The sequence below is a fragment of the Coenobita brevimanus genome, chromosome 100, assembly GCF_032717465.1.
Source record: "Coenobita brevimanus isolate Jiangsu-jjx chromosome 100, ASM3271746v2, whole genome shotgun sequence".
Lineage (NCBI taxonomy): Eukaryota > Metazoa > Arthropoda > Malacostraca > Decapoda > Coenobitidae > Coenobita > Coenobita brevimanus.
The window spans coordinates 37,663,748-37,684,617 of record NC_137053.1 but is presented as its reverse complement, the minus strand read 5'-3'; the positions used below and the strand labels follow the sequence as shown (position 1 = coordinate 37,684,617).

The following is a 20,870-nucleotide window of genomic DNA, read 5'->3' as shown; positions in this document are numbered from 1 at the left end:
TTATATGTTCCATGACAAACCGGAGAGCCATATGGCAAGTTCCTTGGCTCAAGGAGGGTTATGGCTACCAAGGATTTACAAGAACCCTCTATGGCTCTTACCACAGCTAAAATATTCTCCACTACTTCATTAACCTCCATTTCCTCATGGATATCATCTCCTCCCAGGAATAGGACAGTACTGTCATGCTCCCAATCTAATATGGCATTCAGCCTTTTGTCTTCTGAGAAAGAGCTTGCCCTTCCTTCCGGAGCCCGGTATATACATATTTCCACGTCCTTCACATCAACTGAGCATGGTAGTAAACTATGCCCAACGAAAGCAACTTTAAACACATTCATCGCTTTGGCACACGTCGACTCTCCTCACTTAGTCGGGGCACCAAAATGTGAAAAATATTTGGAGGTTCTGGTAAACAAATCGGGGCTCCTCTCTCAAGGGCACCACAATGTAAGAAATTTCTAATATTTCCTAGTAAACAACTTGTAGGTCCTTAAATTGTCCTTAAGTAAATTCAAACAAGTCTCATAGGGTTAGGTGAACCATAACTTAACCTTAACTCACCCACAGTAACTATTTCTCTTCCATCTCCTAGCTAATACCTCCTTGAATTGGCCAATTCGTAAAAGTTACCTAGCTAGTGAAGAGGGAGTGTCGGACAACCGATGACGATGAGGCTACTTTTCTGTAGTTGTTTGAGCAATCAAGCGTCCTTAAGGTGCGTATGTACAACGTGCTACTTAAACGTTGTCTAGGAGCAGAGTAAAGAAAATGGCAGGCCCTAGTTCCTCATAGAATTGTAGGGGTGCCAACTACTAATAAATTACAGTACTAAATACAGTTAATTACATCATGATATATACAGGGTGAATCTAACAAATTAATCTTAGTTTCAATTAAACTAAAGTTAAACCAAATATTCCCTTTAACTATGTGAATATCTTAAATCCACATCTGCTTTACATGAAGACCTTTTCATCCTCGCCATATCATCTAACGCGCAGACACAGTTTAGGTCCATGGTACTTTCCATATAATTACATGTACAGTATTTACAATATACAGTAGTAGTCCACGAGGGTTAGACACAGCAGCATTTCATTGATCAATAATAAGAATTATTAAAGAGAACGTAATTTCTGGGTTATAAAAACCACTTGAACAAGTAACAATGGTATCTAGTTTTCCTCTGCTTCTAACCAGGGATGACTATTATAAAAAGTAGAGAGCGCAACTGCTCTGGGGAAATATATATCCCACAATCGGTAAGAAAAGTCAAAACCCATCATTAAACCGAGGTTTGGCCATTGTTAAGCGGGGTACGGTGCAATTTCTACCCCCATTGTTAAGCCGGGGTATCGTAAATCGAGGTATCTTTATATTTGAAATGTCCATTTAAAAGCCATATAATAAATAATAAATTTGTATTCAGTTATGCCATCATGTGCAGTTTCTAAGGTTAGTTTCTTATCAGCGTAATGTTGAACTGTTATTGTACTGAAATTATTGTGTTCATAAGTATTTTTGTAATTTGAGTGTATCTTTTATCCGTCATTGAGCAGAATGCAGCACGTGTATTTGAGAGTGGTCAGGTGAGTGAGTGGCGTGCTAAGATAAGCAGCATGGGTAACCTTCAGCCTAGCGTTGCCCCAGTCAATGAGTTCCTCACCAAATCTGGACAAGGACAGTTAGCTACACAATGTGAACATACAGAAGGTCAGTACGTACTGTATTTTCACTGAAGTGCAACTGGTGGCTTATTATTTTACAACATTTTAAAAAATGGTTGTGAAGATGTGCTTTTGTTCATTTGAAATAGTGTTTGATAAATCTTTGTTACCTTATTCTATGCCTAATGAATTAAGATAAACTGCTCATGTTACAGTAATTAGTTGACATCATCACCACATTTTTTTTGTTGATTAACCTGTTGGATTTCACGTGCCTTCCTCAGCTGAGGGAAATAATCTGGCAGTAGTCAAAGTGAAGTGTAGTGTTCAGATCTTAAGGAAGCAGTGTTGTCTCATTTTGTCTAAAATTTTTGTGTGTCTTGGATGTACTGACTTACCTGCTGTTATAGTCTTGTATATTTTAAGTGCCAGTGTGGCAACTTTCTTATTTACTGTGTGTACTGTGTTTCCCTGTGTAGTGGAATTGGGAAAGGTGATGGGTCAAATACAGGGAGTGCTGGTGAGCATCCTGGATGTGCTAATCAAGTATGGGGGCATATGGCAGAACTACCCCAGTGATCACCTCACACGCCACCGCCTCTCTCACCACCTGGCTGCTCTCACTGCCCTTACTCATGACTTCTCTCTTAACAAGTGAGTCATGGCACTTTCTCCCAACATTTTACTTTATATTACAGGTAAACTGAAGGGGGACTCAGAATATTGGCAGATGTCCTGAGCCTCCTTCTGTTAACAGTATCATGAAGCTTGAAGATTTGCAATGAGATTTCAACTTTTAAACTGCAGCATTGGGTTTTCCTGCTCTTTCATGTGGTGTGCAGAGTAAACATCGATTCTCCTATTTTATTTATTTATTTATTTTTTAAATTAATCCATTGATGTGAAAGAGAATATGTAGAGTTATGAATCTGTCTGATATAAAGTCAGTATCTGTTGCCATTAAGTCATAGTACAGCTAACCTGTAGGCTGTGACAACACCTTATATAAGGTTGGTCTGGCATGTTGTGACATCTTGTATGAGCAAGATTGTTAGGCTCATACAACAGTGATTCTGGAAGGAGCAGTGCCGTGCCAATTTTGTAGTGATTAAGCTAAGTGTCCTCTCTCATCCCTACCCTCAAGCTTAAGCTCAGAGGCAAGGGAACAGCAGTTACCATGAGCATTTACTGCTGTGTCAGCACCTGAGGAAGGCTCAATCTCGTTTACAAAACGTGTTCTTGATACTGAAGTTGAGTGCAAGGTTGAGTGGATAAGGAAAGAGAAGGCAGGAGAGAAACAAAGTACAGAAAAGTGCATGAGGCTCATTTTTTGGTATATTAGGCTAATTGGCAACCCATTGTTCTGGGGCAGTTGCAGATTTTCTTCTAACTGACACACTTCTGCCCACAGTAATTCCATAGCTTCTTGAGCTGAGGAAAAATAATTCATGGGTAGCTCACAGTACCATTTCCAAGGCATTGATGTACTGTATATTTGGAGGCATTTTTCATGGATTGAAATACACTGAGGTGGTTTGGACGTGTGGAGAGAATGGAGAATGAACGACTGACTAAGAAGGTGTATGTAGGTGAGGTGGAGGGAGGGAGAGAGAGAGGTAGACCGAGGATGAGGTGGAGGTATGGAGTTGAGAGGTATATGAGGGAGGGGGGAGTGAGTTGGGGGGAGGGTAGTCAAATGGTGGGTGACAGAACGACTTGGAGGCGTTTTGTCTGCGGCCACCCTTTGCGGGATTAGGGCGTCGGGCTATAGATAGATAGATAGACTAAAAGGTGATGACTAAGGACCATACAAAGGACATGGTATGGATAGCTACATGGAATATAACGGGTGCAATTGATGAGGTGAAAGGAAGAGAGATTGTCCAGGTGCTTGAAGGTGTGGAAGTGGATGTATGTGGATTAACTGAAACTGAATGGAGAGGTGAGAATGAGAGAGAATGGAAATATGGATAGGGTATATGCATGGTTGTATGGCAGTAACCATCCTCATGGGGCAATGTAGGATTGGATGATGGATGGATATATGCATGGGAGGAGGTGAGAATGAGAGGGCAAAAGGAGTGTGTATTGTTGTGAGTCACAGATAGAAGGAGAATATAAGAGAGTATGGATCATTTGGCTCATGGACTGTGTGGGTAAAGTTGAAAAGTTGGACTACAAATGTGGGTGATTGTGTGCGTTTATGAGCCAATGCAGGATCATGCAAGCAGGGTGAAAGAAGAGTTCTAGACAAATGTGGAAGGGTGCATGGAAAAGTTTGAAAGGAATGAGGGAGTGTTTTTGATTGGAGATATGAATGGAAAAGTAGGGAATGTGAAGGTGGATGGAGTAGATGGTGAGTGGGTTGTGCTTGCAGAGATGGATGAAAATGGCAATGCTTTACTGGACGACTCGAGGTGCCTGGAACCACTGTCTGACTCTCTTCTTCTTCATTTCTGCAACATTCGCGGCCTTTCATCTAACTTTCGCTCTGTTGAGCACCACCTCTCCTCCTCTAAACCTCACCTTCTTTTTCTAACGGAGACTCAGCTGTCTGAGGCAACTGACAGCAAACCCTTTTCTGTATCCTCCTACTTTCTCTATACTCATTTCAAAGCCAAAGGTGGCTGTTGTGTATACATACGCAACGACTTATCTTGCTCTCGTGTTCCTGAACTTGATTCTTCTGAATTCTCCACTCTCTGGCTTCGGCTTTCCTGTCATTCTCTGACTAAATATATCTGTGCTGTTTACTTATCCCCTAATTCTACTGACTATCAAAAATTCTTCGACTATCTTACTTCTACGATGGAACACATTCTGTCCATTTCTCCTTTCTCTGAAATCTCCATTCTTGGAGATTTCAAATATTCCTACCACCTTTGGCTCTCCTCTCCTTTCACGGATCCACCTGGTGAACAAGCCTACATCTTTTCTATCCTTAATGACCTAGAGCAGCTTGTACAGCACCCTACCCCGTATCCCTGACCGCCGCCTTGGAGAGAGCTCCAACATACTTGACCTCTTCCTCACAACTAATCCTTCTGCTTACTCTGTTAATCTTTTCTCTCCGTTGGGCTCCTCCGATCACAACCTTATTACCTTAACCTGTCCTATATCGCTCCAGTACGGCCTGCGGACCCTCCAGGGAAAGACGTCGTCTCTGGCATTTTGGAGCTGCGGACTGGGAGGCCCTCAGGCAGTACTTCTTTGATTTTCCCTGGAATGATTATTGCTTCCATGGCCGTGAGCCATCTGAGTGTGCCTTGCGCATTACGGAGGTTATTCTCTCGGGCATGGAAGCATACATTCCTTTCTCATATCCTTTGACTAACGCAAGAAAGCCTTGGTTTAATCACGCTTGTTCTAATGCTGTCCGCAACAAGGAGAAGGCCTACAAAGGTACCGGAGCCAACCCACCCCTGAATCACATAATCTTCTACGTTTCTGCCCGGAATCGTGCTAAGTCTGTTCTTCGCTCTACTAAAAATAATTTCATCCATACTAAATGCTCTCAACTCTCCAACTCGAATTCTTCTCGCTCCTTCTGGCACCTTGCCAAAAATCTTTCTAACAACTTTACCTCATCATCCTTCCCTCCTCTTTTCTACTCTGATGGTTCTGTAGCTGTTTCTTCTACTGATAAAGCAGATCTCTTCGCACAGACTTTCTCCTCCAATTCCACCTTAGACGATTCCGGTGCTGTTCCTCCATCACTTCCCCCTCTGACTTCCTCATGGCTGACATTAAAATTTCTTCAGTTGATGTATTTTCTGCCATTACTGGCCTCAGTACTAACAAGGCATATGGGCCTGATGGAGTCCCTCCTGTTGTTCTCAAAAACTGTGCTTCTGTGCTTACACCCTGCCTAGGCAAACTATTTCGCCTTTGTCTGTCAACTTGTACCTTTCCTTCTTGCTGGAAGTTTGCTCTCATTCAGCCAGTCCCAAAGAAGGGTGACCACTCCCAACCCTCCAACTATCGTCCAATTGCTTTAACGTCCTGTATTTCAAAAGTTTTGAGTCAATTCTTAATAAAAAAATTTTAAGGCATCTTTCCTATCACAACCTTCTTTCCGATCGTCAGTATGGGTTCCGTCAGGACGCTCCACTGGCGATCTTCTCTACCTACCTTTCAGACTCCTGGTCATCCTCCTTTCGGGACTTTGGCGAAAGCTTTGCCATTGCACTTGACATCTCAAAGGCTTTCGATCGAGTCTGGCATAAATCTTTAATTTCCAAACTGCCCTCCTACGGTTTCTATCCTTCTATCTGTGCCTTCATCGCTAGCTTCCTTTCTGGTCGTTCTGGCCGCTGTCGTGAGCGGCCATCGTTCTTTCTCCTAGATCTATCAACAGTGGTGTTCCTCAGGGCTCTGTCCTATCACCAACTCTCTTCCTTTTATTCATCAATGATCTTCTAAGCTGTACATCTAACCCTATCCACTCATACGCTGATGACTCCACCCTTCATCTTTCCATTCGGTTCCCATAACGCCCATCTCAACAGTTACTTCAAGAAACAAGGGATGAGGCTATGGCACACCTAATGTCTGACTTGGCTCATATCTCTGACTGGGGTAAAAATAATATGGTTGTCTTTAATGCATCTAAGACTCAGTTCTTACACCTATCAACCACGACAAAATCTTCCACAGGTATACCCACTAATGTTTAATAATATTCAGATTAATCCTGCATCATCCTTGAACATGCTTGGGGTTTCATTTACTGGGACTTATCTTGGAAAGATCATATTACATCTCTTGTAAAATCTGCTTCCAAGAGATTGGGTGTGCTAAGCCGACTCCGCTCTTTCTTTACCCCTGCACAATTGTTGACTCTATACAGGGGTTTGATCCGCCCCTGTGTGAGTACAACTCTCATGTGTGGGGAGGCTCCCCACATACAGCTCTTCTCAATAGGGTGGAGTCAAAGGCTTTTCGTCTCATTAACTCTCCTCCTCTTACTGACTCCCTTCAACCTCTGTCTCTTCGCCGCACTGTTGCATCTTTATCTCTTTTCTATCGCTACTTTAATGGTCACTGCTCCTCTGAACTGTCTGCTTGCATTCCTCCACCTCTCTGACGGGCGGCATGCCCGTCTGGCAGCAAACTCTCATCCCTTTTCTGTCCAACTCTCTAATGCAAGAGTTAACCGTTACTCCCAGTCTTTCATTTATGCAACAGGTCAGCTCTGGAACTGTCTCCCTCTGTCTGTATTTCCTCCTGCCTATGATCTCCAGTCTTTCAAACGTAGTGTGTCCAGGCATCTCAAAATGATCGGATCTTGAATTTGGCTCTCTATTGTATTTTGTTTTTCTCTTGGAGGGAACTGTTACTGCGGGCTCAGGCCTTTGGTTCCTTCTTCCTCGCATAAAAAAAAAAAAAAAAAAAAAAAAAAAAAAAAAGGTTATGCCAGGAGGGAGTTGGTGATAGCTAATACCCACTTGAGGCACAAAATGATCCACAGGTATGCGTGGCAAGTGATGAGAAGGGTGGGTGGTGAACTGAATGAAAAGAAGGCAGTGATTGATTATGTGTGTATGGATGACAGGATGAGAGGGTGTGTAATGGATGCAAGATTATACAGAGGTTGGGGAGTGGACTCTCTGACCACCACTTGGTGGTGGTTAGAATCAAGATCCAAAAGAAATGAAGAAATAGAAGAAGGGAGGGTCAGGAGGACGTAGTTCATACAAAGAGAGTGGAAAGGTACAAGAGGATGGAAAAAAGGCAGAATATAAGAGGAAAGTGGAGGAACGATTGGGTAAATATGGATTGGAGCAGATGGGGGATGTGGAAGGTGTGTGCAAGATATTCTCAGAAGAAATCTGTGCAGCATGTGAGGTGGTGTGTGGGGTGAAAAGAACTCGAAAGGGGGTGCAAGGAACAGCATGGTGGAATGAAGAGGTGAGACAGGCTGTGGCACAAAAGAAAAAAGCATATAGTGAGTGGATGAGAAACAGGGAGGTGGAAGAAGTTGAGAAATGGAAGAGTTATATGTAGAGAGGAAGAGAGAGGTGAAAAGAATGTAATGCGAGTATAAGTGGCTGGCGAATGGCTGGGAGATGGAGGGATGTGAGAAGAGAGGAAGAAGTCAGTAAGATGGAAGTTGTGGAAACAATGAAGAAAGTTAAAATGGGGAATGCCCCAGGAAATTATGGTGTGTGTGGTGAAATGCTGAAGCATGGGGGAGAGGCAGTAGTAGAATGGATGTGGAAGATGTGCTGATTGGCCTGGGAGGGAGGTAGAGTCCTGGATGATTGGAAGTCAGGTATAATTATTCCCTTGTACAAAGGAAAAGGGGAGAAAGAAGTATGTGGTAACCATAGGGGCATTTGTCTTCTTAGTTTAATAGGACAAGTTTATGGTAGGATACTTATTAACAGAGTTAGGGAAGTAACAGAGGAATTAGTTGGAGAAGAACAGGGAGGTTGTAGGAGGGGAAGAGGTTGTGTATATCAGATATTCATTCTTAGATCTTTAGTGGAAAAGTGTCTAGAGAAGGGAAAGAAGTTGTATGTGGCCTTCATGGATTTGGAGAAAGCATGTGACAGGATATGGAGTAGATGGGAAGTTGTTGAATGCCATGAAGAGTATGTATGAGGATGCTAAGGCTGCAGTGTGTGTGGATAGTGAACTGAGTGAATTTTTCTGTTTGAAGGTTGGATTGAAACGGATGTGTCATGTCTCCATGGTTGTTCAATCTGTACATGGATGGGGTTATAAAAGAGACACAAGGTAGAGCAGTGGATGTTGGAGCAGCCATAGTGAAAGAGGGGAGTGTTTGGAAACTCTCTGTACTATTGTTTGCAGATAATATACTGTGTTGTTAAGTGAAGACGAAGGGGAGCTGCAAGGCTTGGTGGATGAGTTTGAGAGTGTGTAAGGAGTGGAATCTAAAAGTGAATTCAGGGAAGAGTAAAGTTATGGTCTTCGAGAGAAGTGAAGTCAATGAATGTACAGTGAGGTTGGATGAGGAGGAAATGGAAAATGTGAGTGCGTTTAAGTACTTATGTAGTGTGATGAGTAAGGATGGAAGTTTAGAGGGTGAAGTGCTTGATAGGGTACAATAAGGAAGAAAGGTTGCTGGTTCCTTGAAGCAGTGATAGAAGTGAAAAAGTTACTACACGACAGGATCATGATACCAACTCTAGGGTATGGAAGTGAAGCTTGGACCTTGCTGGAGGGACAGAAGTCAAGAGTGAGAGCAGTGGAAATGAGTTATTTAAAAGGAGCATGTGGAGTCACATGGAGAGACAGATTGACAAATGAGGAAGTGATGGTATGTTGTGGTGTGGATGTGGATGTGATAGGAACCATTAGGAGAAACATATTCAGGTGGTTTGGCCATGTGGAGAGGATGGAGAGTGAGAGACTGATGAGGAGAGTGTATGTAAGTGAGGTAGAGTGGGGAAGAGGGAGGGTGAAGCCAAGGATGAGATGGAGTGGAGAGGTATATGAGAGAGGGGGGTGTGAGCTGCGAGCAGGGCAGTGAAATGGTGGTGGACAGGGCGACATGGAGGTGATTTGTTTGTGGCCACCCCTTACAGGATTAAGGCATCTGGCAATAAATTGATAGATAGAACTAAATTGGCCATACTTGTATTACCACACTTTCAGGAATTTGAGGATCATGGCATTCTGTAACCCATGAGTTGGTGATCCAGGATTTTTTTCTGATGTAAAAAAGATGGAGCCAGGATTTCAAAGGTTGTAATGGTGAGTGAATAGAAGTGTGGCCCATTGAACTGGGCAAACTTTGGCAGTCTGGACATTGCTACTCCTCACCTTGCCCTAGGGAAGGAAAGTAGATCCAGATGATGATGATGATGGTGTAAAAAAGAAAATAAAAGTTTTCCTGACAGGCAAATTTTTATTGATTAGATAGATGAAAGAACATACTATAAAGTATGGATACGACAGGTTGTATTCAGTTTATAGGAGGACTGCATGAAGACGTACACACAACATTATTGGGGTGGATAGGTAAGAATGGAAAGTGGCAGAAGAAATGATCAAGATATCTCCACATTATCTGTTTCAAGTTATTAGTCACTTGTTTTCACAAACAGTGCAGGAAATAATCAATTTTTAGCTCGAGTGATATATGTTTCAGTTGCCTATTGGATATTAATTGATGTAAGCAACAGTTTATGTTATGAAAGAATAGAATGTCGGAAAAGGGTGTGAGAAATGCATGAAAGAATTATTACAGTGGTGAGTCTGAAAATTGTGGAATTGGAACAGTTTGAGGGGAGTGTTGGTCTTTCCCAGGGATACTTAGCCTTTTCCTGTTCAAGCTTGTGATGATTGCTCTGAAAAAAACATCAGAAAATGATGGGGGGGTGGGGGAAGATGCCATTTGCTGACAGTTTTGTTATAACAACAGAGAACAGAAGAGGAATTGCTGTAGAGTATGGGAATGGCAGGAGGGACTTGAGAAGAGAGAGTTAAAAGTAAATGCAAGTAAGGTGAAAGATTAGGATTGCAGTACTATACTAAGAAGCAAGAGACCAGATCCATATTGTGAATAAAAGAAAGGATGAATTGAAGCTAGCAGGAAGTACAAAGTATTTTGAACAGTAATATGTGAGCAAGGATAATATGAACCAGATGTTTAAGAAAGAGATAATGCAGCATGGCTGAAATGTAGAGAAGTTTCAGGCATAGTATGCGATATGAGAATGCCAAGAAAACTGAAAAATTACTGGATACTATATTTATCATCATCATCATCATCTGGACCTCCTTTCCCATCCTAGGGCAGGGTGAGGAGTAGCATTGTCCAGACAGCCCAAATTTTCCCAGTCCAATGGGCCTTGCTTCCATTCACTCATCATTCAAGCCCACGGAATCCTGGCTCTATCAGATACGCCAAAACATTCACCACGTTCTGTAGCTTCACATAAATGTATCTGATTGAGTCAGTCCAGATGCTGCCATGTTAAAAAGGGGTGTCAGTTCCTTGATCATGCACTTCTCCTCTTAACATTCATCCAGCCACCTTGATCTCTTGTCAGTTCCCTAGCCTCACTGACTTCCAAACCTCTTTTCCTCACACACTTATCCACGATATCTCTCCACTTTCTCCTTGGCCTACCTTGCATCCTCCCTCCTTCAAATTCACTCAGGTAAACCTTCTTCACCGCTCTATTGTTATCCATTCTCTCCACATGACCATATCATCTCAGTACACTGTCTTCGATTCGGGTGTCCAGTGACTTCCTCACTCCACATCTTTCATGAATCACATTATTTTGTATCCTATCCACCCTCTGTACTCCACATTCATTCCTCAGTAGTCCCATCTCCGCTGCTCGTACTCTTGACTTTTCATGCCACACTATAGTTTCACATCCGTATGATAAAGTTGGCGCTAACACTCCTTCATGTAAGCCTCGTGCAGCTGCAACAGTTGGGGGGTGCGGTAGCACAGTGGTAGCGTGCTGAGCTTGTGATCGGGAGGTTGCAAGTTCGAGCCTCGCCCGGGCTACCGTTGCCGGGAGGGGTAGCTCCCTCCTGTAACCCCAGCGGGGCTATATGGCCTTAGTTGCCTAGCTCGGGGAATTAATTTCTCCATTACCCGCCCCCTAGATAAATCAGCAAGGGCACTGTTAGCTCTACCCTGACGGGCTCTTTGTTTGCCCGTACCCCACCAAGTGTGGGGAAATATCCAACAACAGCAACAACTGCAACACTCAAGCCTTTGTTTCTTATCAAGGCCTTCGTTGCACCAGCTACCTTTCTTCCTTGGGTCACTCTTCTTTCCACTTCTTTTGCACATTTTCCTCTCTTTTCTATCACTTACCCAGGTATTTGAACTCTCTCACCAATTCCAGTCTCTCTCCATTCACTATAACATCGCATTGGGAGTCACCTTCTCTCTCAGTAACCATCACTTTACTCTTTTTCACATTTACTCTCAAGGCACGACACTCACAGACATCAGCAAAACTCTGCACTAGCCTACCAAGTTCTTGTCCGGTACTTGCAAACAGTACTGTATCATCAGCGTACAACAAATTTGAAATATTCCATCCATCACCATTTATTACCAGTGCCATCCCTCTCTCCATTACTCGTGCTTTTACTTCACTCACCACCCCATCCATATATACATTGAACAACCATGGGAACGTCACACAACCTTGTCGCATGCCCACACCGATCGTGAACCATTCACTTAGACGCCCATTAACTCTTACACATGCCTCACTACCATCATAAAAACTATTGACGGCACCTAGCAGCTTACCATCTACACCTTACATGCACAAAAGTTTCCACAATCCCTCTCTGTTCACTTTGTCGTATGCATTTTTGAGATCCATGAATGCCATAAACACCTTATGGTCCTCCTCACAAGCCTTCTCCACTATCTGTCTCACTGCAAATAATTGATCCACACATCCTCTGCTACTCCTAAAGCCACCCTGTTCATCACTAACTAGGACGTCTGAGATCTCTCTTACTATTTAATAATTATTCCATATACCTTCCCTACTGCCCTCAGTAAACTTCTGTCTGTCTATCTATCTATCTATTGCCAGACGCCTTAATCCCATAAAGGGTGTCCACAAACAAATTGCCTCCATGTCGCCCTGTCCTCCACCATTTTATTGCCCTGCTCCCAGCTCTCAATAAACTTATGCCACAATAATTCTTGCACTCACTTCGCCCACCTTTATTTTTGTACAGGGGTACAATCATAGCCTTTTTCCACTCTGCAGGCACAGTTTCACTCATCCATGCCTTCTTACATATCCCCAACAAGCACTTCATTCCACTCTCTCCACTACACTTAAGCATCTCTGCATACACCTCATCAACCCCAGCTGCTTTCCCATTTTTCAGTTGCCTCACAGCACTATTCACCTGTGTGAGCGTCACTTCTCCTGGCACTGCATTCCTTCTCTGCACCCCCCCAAAACCAATCATGTTTACAGCTGCTCTGCTCTCTCTATTCCCATTCATCAGGCTTTCAAAATATTCTTTCCATCTGGTCCTTACTTCATCCCCATTGGTTAATAATCTATCTATCTATCTATCTATCTATTGCCAGACGCCTCAATCCCGTTTGGTGTGGCCACAAACAAATCGCCTCCAAGTCGCCCTGTCCCCCGTCATTTCACTGCCCTGCTCCCAACTCACACCCCCCTCTCTCATATACCTCTCCACCCCATCCCTCCATCTCATCCTCGGCCTCCCCCTCCCTCTTCCCCCCTCCACCTCACTCACATACACTCTCTTCGTCAGTCTTTCACCCTCATTGCATTAATAATCTACCACCTGCCTTCACACCATCACATTTCTTTCTGCTTTCACCTCTACATTTCCACACCTCTTTCTAGAATAACTTCCTATTTTCAGAGTAGTTTGCATTCATTTTTCTTCCTAGATCATCATTTACCTCCTTTTTCCTCTTCGCTAGTCTCTTTACGTGCTTCTTGCTCTCAACATACCTGTATTCAGTTCTTCTTTCAGCTGAACCCCTGTCCTGTAACCACTTTAGTCACTTCATCCTCATTTCCTCCACTGCTTTCTTAACCTCCTCATCCCACCATGCTGTACCTTTCTTCTTTGTTGTTACTCCTGCCACACCACACACTGCTTTAGCATTCCTGACTAAGCAGTCCCTATATGCATTCCACAGACTGTCCAGATCCATTTCATTCCAATTCACTGAGTCTAACTCCTCTACTTTGGTCCTGTCATCATCTGCCATTTCTTTGATCCTCAGCTTCTCAACTTTCAGTCTTTCTCCCTGACTGCTCCTCTCTCTCCTGATCCACCTCACTCCTCTCAGCTTGATCTTGCATACCACAATCATGTGATCTGACAGACCTCCACATCGTCCTCTCACGGCCCTTGTATCAGCAGCCATTCCCATCATCGACCTCTCTACGAGCACGTAATCAATCATGCTTTTTTCAACACAATCACCGTTCCCTCTATACCATGTGTATTTATTTGCATCTTTGTGTTTGAAATACAAGTTACAAAAGCACAACCTTCTCTCTTGACACATATCCTTTAGTCGCTTCCCATTATCATTTTCTCCTGGTACTCCATAACAACTCATTATGTCATCCTCAGGACCAGTGCCTTCTCTTCCATTCATATCCCTCATTACGATCTCTTTATAGCTCCTGGGCACCTATAGCTTCCGTAATATATGAGATAATAGGAAGATGAGTCTTTGTGTATGGAACCAAAACATGATCTGTGAGAACAGAATTGCAGAAATGTTTGAGAGAACTGAGAAATGTTGGAGGGAGTCAGTATTTGGGTGGAGATCAAGAGGTAGGTAGAAGTTGAGGTGGTGAGAAGGAATGTAGAGGACCAAAGGCCTGATGGATATGGACTGAGGGAGATGAAGACAACTCATCAGGGCAACTGACCCCATATGGTGGGAAAATGGTAGGGAAGATTTACTAAAGAGTGGAAACAAAAGTTTCTCAGTTTATTTGTGTTATTGGTCAAGTGTCAAAAGACTTGACGGCAAGTACAAAACTTAAACTAATGGTGGTATGCCTAGCCAAAAATTATGCCATTCTACATTTGTGCGATTGTTGCGGTCCACAAGTAGATAGCATAGTTTGATCATATGCTTAGTCACAGTTGTGGCATGGGAAAGATTGGCAAGTGTGACGGTGTACAAAGAGTGGTTTTATGGTGCTATATTTCATTATGCAATACTACTTATATATGAGAACAATTTTGAAAACCCTGCATGTGCTGCACAATTTTTCCAGGTAATTTTGGCATTGGTGGTAGGTGGGGGCACTTACCATCCACTCAATTGCTGTAATGCTGCTTTAGGTGTCTGCCCTTTCCTTTCGTCCATCCTTCCTCTTCTGTCGTTCTTTCCATCAATCTTTCCACTTCCTTCTGCCTACGGGTGACTTTACACTCCCTTGTCTGTCTTTCTTTCCTTCGTTCTTTCCCATTCCTTTTGCCTGTGGGTGACTTTACACTGAGTGACAAGCCAAATGGTTATGTGTACACCAGGAAACCATTTACTATGCTGGGTGGTAACTGTATGACCAAATTATGGCTCCTGGTAGTTTAGTGAGTAATTCAGGTGCTCCAATTGGATTGAACCTGTGTACATTTATATCCAAGGGGTGGTTGGGGTTTATTATTCATGTAATGTCACTCAGGGATGAGTGAGGCTGGTCACCCTCATCTTAAATGTCAGGACCAGCCTGCCTAACCCTGGGTTCCAATGCTCCTCATGGGGCAACATAGTTTTGAATGATGGATGGGTGGATGATTTTGGCATTCAGATATTGCACAAATGTGGCATCCCACAAATGTGGAAACCATAAAATGTTTAAAAATACCATTCAATGTCGAGTGTAACGCATGGACTCCACATTTTTGTTCAAGTCTATAGAATGACGAAAAGATAAGTGAAGGTAATTGGCTGAGATGCCAAAGATATGCTGAGAATTGTTGTTAAGGTCACTTAATTGCTTCATTAGGTTTGTCTTATCTGAAGGTTGAAAATATTCACTCATATTGCCTATTTGTGACAGACATTTGCTCTCCTCCTGGTCAGGAACTTTTGTATGAGTGTACCATGTAATGCACCCTCCATTGGGGGAGTCTTGTCTAGCATTTTTCACATACCATACCATCAGTAAGTTGAATTTGGTAACTACAGTGTGGCTATGAATAGTATTACTTTGTTACTTTACTTAAAGTAACAACAATATGTGATAACTGAAGTACTTCTGAAGTATTTTAAATTCATGGGTATGAGTACTTTTAGATGAATTTTCCCCATAAATATCATATTTTAACTTTTTCTACTTTTTTGCAGAAAATAATTGTTAATGTTACATATTTGATTTCCTGCCATATCTCAGTTTAAAACTCATGCACCCTCAAATCGTAGGAGGCAACAAAGATGCACAACTGGAACCAGCGGTCAATGACTGGACCCCATTTTCCTTTACTGGCTGTTCTGATAGAGAAAGAGAACTCTTGTCATGTGTTGATATTTGCCTGTTAAATTACAGGCTGTTTTCTACCCTAATTCTAATATAATATAGCAAGAGTCCAAGTCAGAGAACCAGATGCAGTGAAATTGGAAGACATTTTTGCCTATATAGGTTCTTAATACTGAACGATGCACACCATCCACTCACTCGATGTAGTGCTGCTTTGGGTGTCTGCCCTTTCCTCTCTTCCTTCCTTCCTCTTCTGTCTTTCTTTCATTCTTTTCTCTTCCTTCTGCCTTCGGGTGACCTTACACTCCCTCTTCTGTCTTTCTTTTCTTCATTCTGTCCTCTTCCTTCTGCTTATGGGTGACTCTACACTGAGTGACAAGCCAAATGGTTTCCTGTACACCAGGAAACCATTTACTACGTTGGTAGGAAACCATATAACCAAATTATGGCACTTGATAATATAGTGAGTAATTAAGGTGCTCCAATTGGATTGAGCCTGTGCAGGTTTATATCCAAGGGGTGGTTGGGGTTTATTGCTCATGTAATGCCACTCAGGAATGAGTGAGGCTGGTCACTCTCATCATAAATGTCAGGACCAACTTGCCTAGCCCTGGGTTCCTACTCTCCATATGGGGCAACATAGGATTGGATGATGGATGGATGGAATACTGAACATCTGCACACATGTCAAAAGATGGAGGGATAGAGGGAATAGAATGTTTATAAGAATTCTGGATTAATTATGTAAAGATACTCTCGCATATTATTCCACTTATCATCTTATCATCTATTGCGTAATAAAACTTAATCTTTATTAGTTAAACAGAGAATTTGGAAAATTGTGTGTGTGTATGCGCCAACGCAAGATCGTGCTAGAAGAGTGAGAGAAGAATTCTGGACAAATGTAGAAGTGTGCATGGAAAAGTTTGGAAGGAATGAGAGAGTGTTTTTGATTGGTGATATGAATGGTAAAGTTGGGAATGTGAAGGTGGATGGAATAGTTGGTGAGTGGGGTGTGCCTGCTGAGATAGATGAGAATGGGAGTGCTTTAGTGGACATTTGTGCTGGGAGGGGGTTGGTGATAGCCAATACCCTCTTCAGGCATAAAATGATCCTCAGGTATACGTAGCGAGTGATGAGAAGGGTGGATGGTGAACTGAATGAAAGGAAGGCAATGATTGATTATGTGTGTGTGGATGAAAGGATGCGAAGATGTATAATGGATGCAAGAGTTTATAGAGGTTGGGGGAGTGGACTTTCTGACCACTACTTGGTGGTGGCCAGAATCAAGGTCCAATTAGAATGGAGAAATAGAAGAAGGGAAAGACGAGAGGAAGGAGTAGTTGCAAGGAGAGTGGAAAGGTTACAAGAGGATGAGAAAAAGGCAGAGTATAAGAGAGAAGTGGAGGAACGATTGGGCAAATATGAATTGGAGCAGATGGGAAACGTGGAAGGTGTGTGTAGGATATTTACAGAAGAAATATGTGCAGCATGTGATGTGGTGTGTGGAAGGAAGAGAAGACGGAGGGGAGTGCAAGGAACAGCGTGGTGGACTGAAGAGGTGAAACATGCTGTGGCACAAAAGAAGAAAGCATAGGATGAATGGATGAGAAATAGGGGGTGGAAGAAGTTGAGAGGCGGAAGAGAGAGTCATATGTAGAAAGAAAGAGAGAGGTGAAAAGATTAGTAAGAGAGAGTAAGAAGATAGTGGATGAGGAATTTGGAAGGAATTTGAGTGTAAAGTGGAGGGACTGTAAGAAAAAGTTCTGGAAAGAGGTGAAAAGAGTAAGACAGGGTGGAAGTGAAGTTAGCAGGTGAGTGAAAGATAAAAATGGTAGATTACTAGTGGAGAAGGGAGAAAAAGTGAGCAGATGGAGAGAACACTTTAAGGAAATGTTGAACATAGAAGATGGAAGTAATGCGAGTATAAGTGGCTGGGGAATGGCTGGGAGAAGGAGGGAGGTGAGAAGACAGGAAGAAATCAGTAGGATAGAAGTTGTGGAAGCAATGAAGAAAGTTAAATCAGGGAAAGCCCCAGGAATTGATGGAGTGTGTGGTGAAATGCTGAAGCATGGGGGAGAGATAGTAGTAGAATGGATGTGGAAGATGTGCAGATTGGCCTGGGAGGAAGGTAGAGTCCCGGAGGATTGGAAGTCAGGTATAATTATTCCCTTGTACAAAGGAAAAGGGGAAAAAGAAGTGTGTGGTAATCATAGGGGCATTTGTCTTCTTAGTATAATAGGAAAAGTGTATGGTAGGATACTTATTGACAGAGTTAGAGAAAGAACAGAGAAATTAGTTGGAGAAGAACATGGAGGCTTTAGGAAGGGAAGAGGTTGTGTAGATCAGATATTCATTTTTAGATCTTTAGTGGAAAAGTTTCTAGAGAAGGGAAAGAAGTTGTATGCGGCATTCATGGATTTGGAGAAAGCATATGACAGGGTGGATAGACAAGGATTGTGGAAAGTGTTAAGAATATATGGAGTAGATGGGAAGTTGTTGAATGCTGTGAAGAGTATGTACGATGGTGCGAAGGCTGCAGTGCGTGTGGATGGTGAACTAAGTGAATTTTTCTCTTTGGAGGTTGGGTTGAAACAGGGATGTGTCATGTCTCCATTGTTGTTTAGTCTGTACATGGATGGGGTAATAAAAGAGGTACAAGGTAGGGTAGTGGATGTTAGAGTGGCCCTGGTGAGAGAGGATAGTGTTTGGAAACTCCCTGTACTGTTGTTTGCAGATGATACTGTGTTGCTGAGTGAAGACGAAGGGGAGCTGCAAGGCATGGTGGATGAGTTTGGGAGAGTGTGTAAGAAACAGAATCTAAAGGTGAATGTAGGGAAGAGTAAAGTGATGGTCTTTGAGAGAGGTGAAGTGAGTGAATGTACAGCGAGGTTGGATGGTGAGGAATTGGAAAATGTGAGTACGTTTAAGTACTTGGGTAGTGTGATGAGTAAGGATGGAGGTTTGGAGGGTGAAGTGCTTGAAAGGGTACAGCAGGGAAGAAAGATTGCTGGTTCTTTGAAAGCAGTGATAAAAAACAGGGAAGTGAGCATGGAAGTGAAAAAGTTACTACATGACAGTACAGGTATTGTGATACCAACTCTAACGTACGGAAGTGAAGCTTGGACGTTGCTGAAAGGACACAAGTCAAGAGTGAGAGCAGTGGAAATGAGTTATTTAAGAGGAGCCTGTGGAGTCACATGGAGAGACAGGCTGACGAATGAGGATATAAAGGAGCGTTGTGGTGTTGATGTGGATGTGATAGGAAGCGTTATGAGGAACACACTGAGGTGGTTTGGCCATGTGGAGAGGATGGAGGGTGAAAGACTGACGAAGAGAGTGTATATGAGTGAGGTGGATGGGGGAAGAGGGAGGGGGAGGCCAAGGATGAGATGGAGGGATGGGGTGGAGAGGTATATGAGAGAGGGGGGTGAGTTGGGAGCAGGACAGTGAGATGGCGGGGGACAGGGCGACTTGGAGGCGATTTGTTTGTGGCCACCCCAAACGGGATTGAGGCATTTGGCAATAGATAGACCTTACTTTCAGTACTTTGTTGCTTTTTAGTCTATTACTTCTTGCTTTTACTTCTTGTGCCAAATGGAAATTTACTTTTACAAGAGTTACTTTTCAGCAGACTAACATTGAGGTATTTTTATTTTAGAAAACCATGCCAGTACTTTACTTTGCTCAGTACTGTTGGTAACATGCTTTACTACAGTGAGTATATCCAGATATGGCCCAAGTTATTGTATATTATTGATATGTATTGTATGAGGTGTGTTCAGAAAGTGTCTGACCTGAGGCTCTAAAAAAATAAATAGCCAACCTATTGAGGTAGGACACTAACAACTCCTCAAAGTAGGCCCCCTCTGACTTGATACACACAGCCCAGCATGCTTTCCACTGCCTGAAACATTTTTCAAAGTCGGTTTTCAGTATCTCTAGCAGGGGCCACGTCACATTTGTCATGATCTCTTCTCTCGTCTCGACTTGGGAACACTTCAGCGGAGTTTTGAGCTTTGAGGTATAACCAGAAGTCTCACAGAGCCATGTCTGGTGAGTAGGGAGCCTGCTGTACCTGTGGGATGTTGTGCTTGACCAAAAATTCCTCACTCAGCTGGGAAGAATGGGCAGGGGTGTTGTCATGGTGCAGTTCCAACTTGCTGCTTTCCAAAGGTCTGGTCTCTTCCGCTGAACTGCGTCACGATGATGACAGATAACATCAAGGTAGTAATGTTTGTTGACAATCTGACCTTCTTGTGTGTATTCATGATGCACAACACCATGATAGTTGAAGAAAACTGTCTACATGCAAGTGCATTTCATCTTGTTGTGGACATATCATTCTTCTTTTTGGCCACGGTATGTGCTTTGGTTTGTGGGTCGTACCTGTACACCCAAGTCTCATCTCCAGTGATAACCCAGAAGATCTGGGTTGAGATTTGCTTATTCCAGCATGTCATGAGCAAAGGTCATCCAGGAGAAGAGATCATGACGAATGCGACGAAGCACCTGCAAGAGATACCAAAACCCGACTTTGAAAAATTTTTCAGGCAGTGGAAAGAATGCTGGGCTATGTGTGTCAAATCAGAAGGGGCCTACTTTGAGGGGGATTAGTATCCTAGCTCAACAGGTTAGCTAGCTATTTTTTGTAGAGCCTAAGGTTGGATACTTTCTGAACAGACCTCGTGTATTATGTTATTATTATTATAATATTATAACAATACTGATATTATTTATATTATTAATATATCATTGTTATTATTACATTTCAGCATTATATTATATTATTATTATTGTATTATTATTATATGTATATTATTATATACATATTGGAAAAGCAAGCATGAGGAATTTAATCACCTAAGGGGTTCAGAGTGGCTTCATGGATTGAGAGTAGTTTGAAGGGTAGAGTGGGGTAAGTGATGGAGACTATGAGTAGGAGACGGGTTGATGTTGGCTGTGTACGGGAAGTTATTAGGGTAGGTTCAGCCAGAATGATTACTTGGAAGGACTGTAGGTATTGTACGAGCTGTTTTGGCAAAAAAGTACAGATGGACATGATGTCATGGGTGTGCTGGTTGCGGAAATATACATGGAATGTGTCATAAATGTATTGAAGGTTCGTTTCATTTTGTTTTGTTTTTAAAGGCTACAACATGCTTGCATGTGTCGGCCTTGGTCACTTAATGGTGGCTCTGCATGCTGCTCGATCTCTGGCAGCTTCCTATTTAGTCTT

At 42.7% G+C, this 20,870-nt stretch overlaps 1 protein-coding gene across 1 annotated transcript in view; it reads left to right on the top strand.

Annotated features, from left to right (window-relative positions):
* nonC (serine/threonine-protein kinase Smg1) overlaps window positions 1-20,870 on the top strand; it is a 1,312,439-nt gene that overhangs the window by 1,124,092 nt on the left and 167,477 nt on the right. Inside the window, exons 47-48 of the mRNA XM_080284159.1 lie at window positions 1,563-1,716; window positions 2,150-2,324. Coding sequence (XP_080140285.1) covers window positions 1,563-1,716; window positions 2,150-2,324 — 329 coding nt within the window. The remainder of the gene's footprint in view (window positions 1-1,562; window positions 1,717-2,149; window positions 2,325-20,870) is intronic.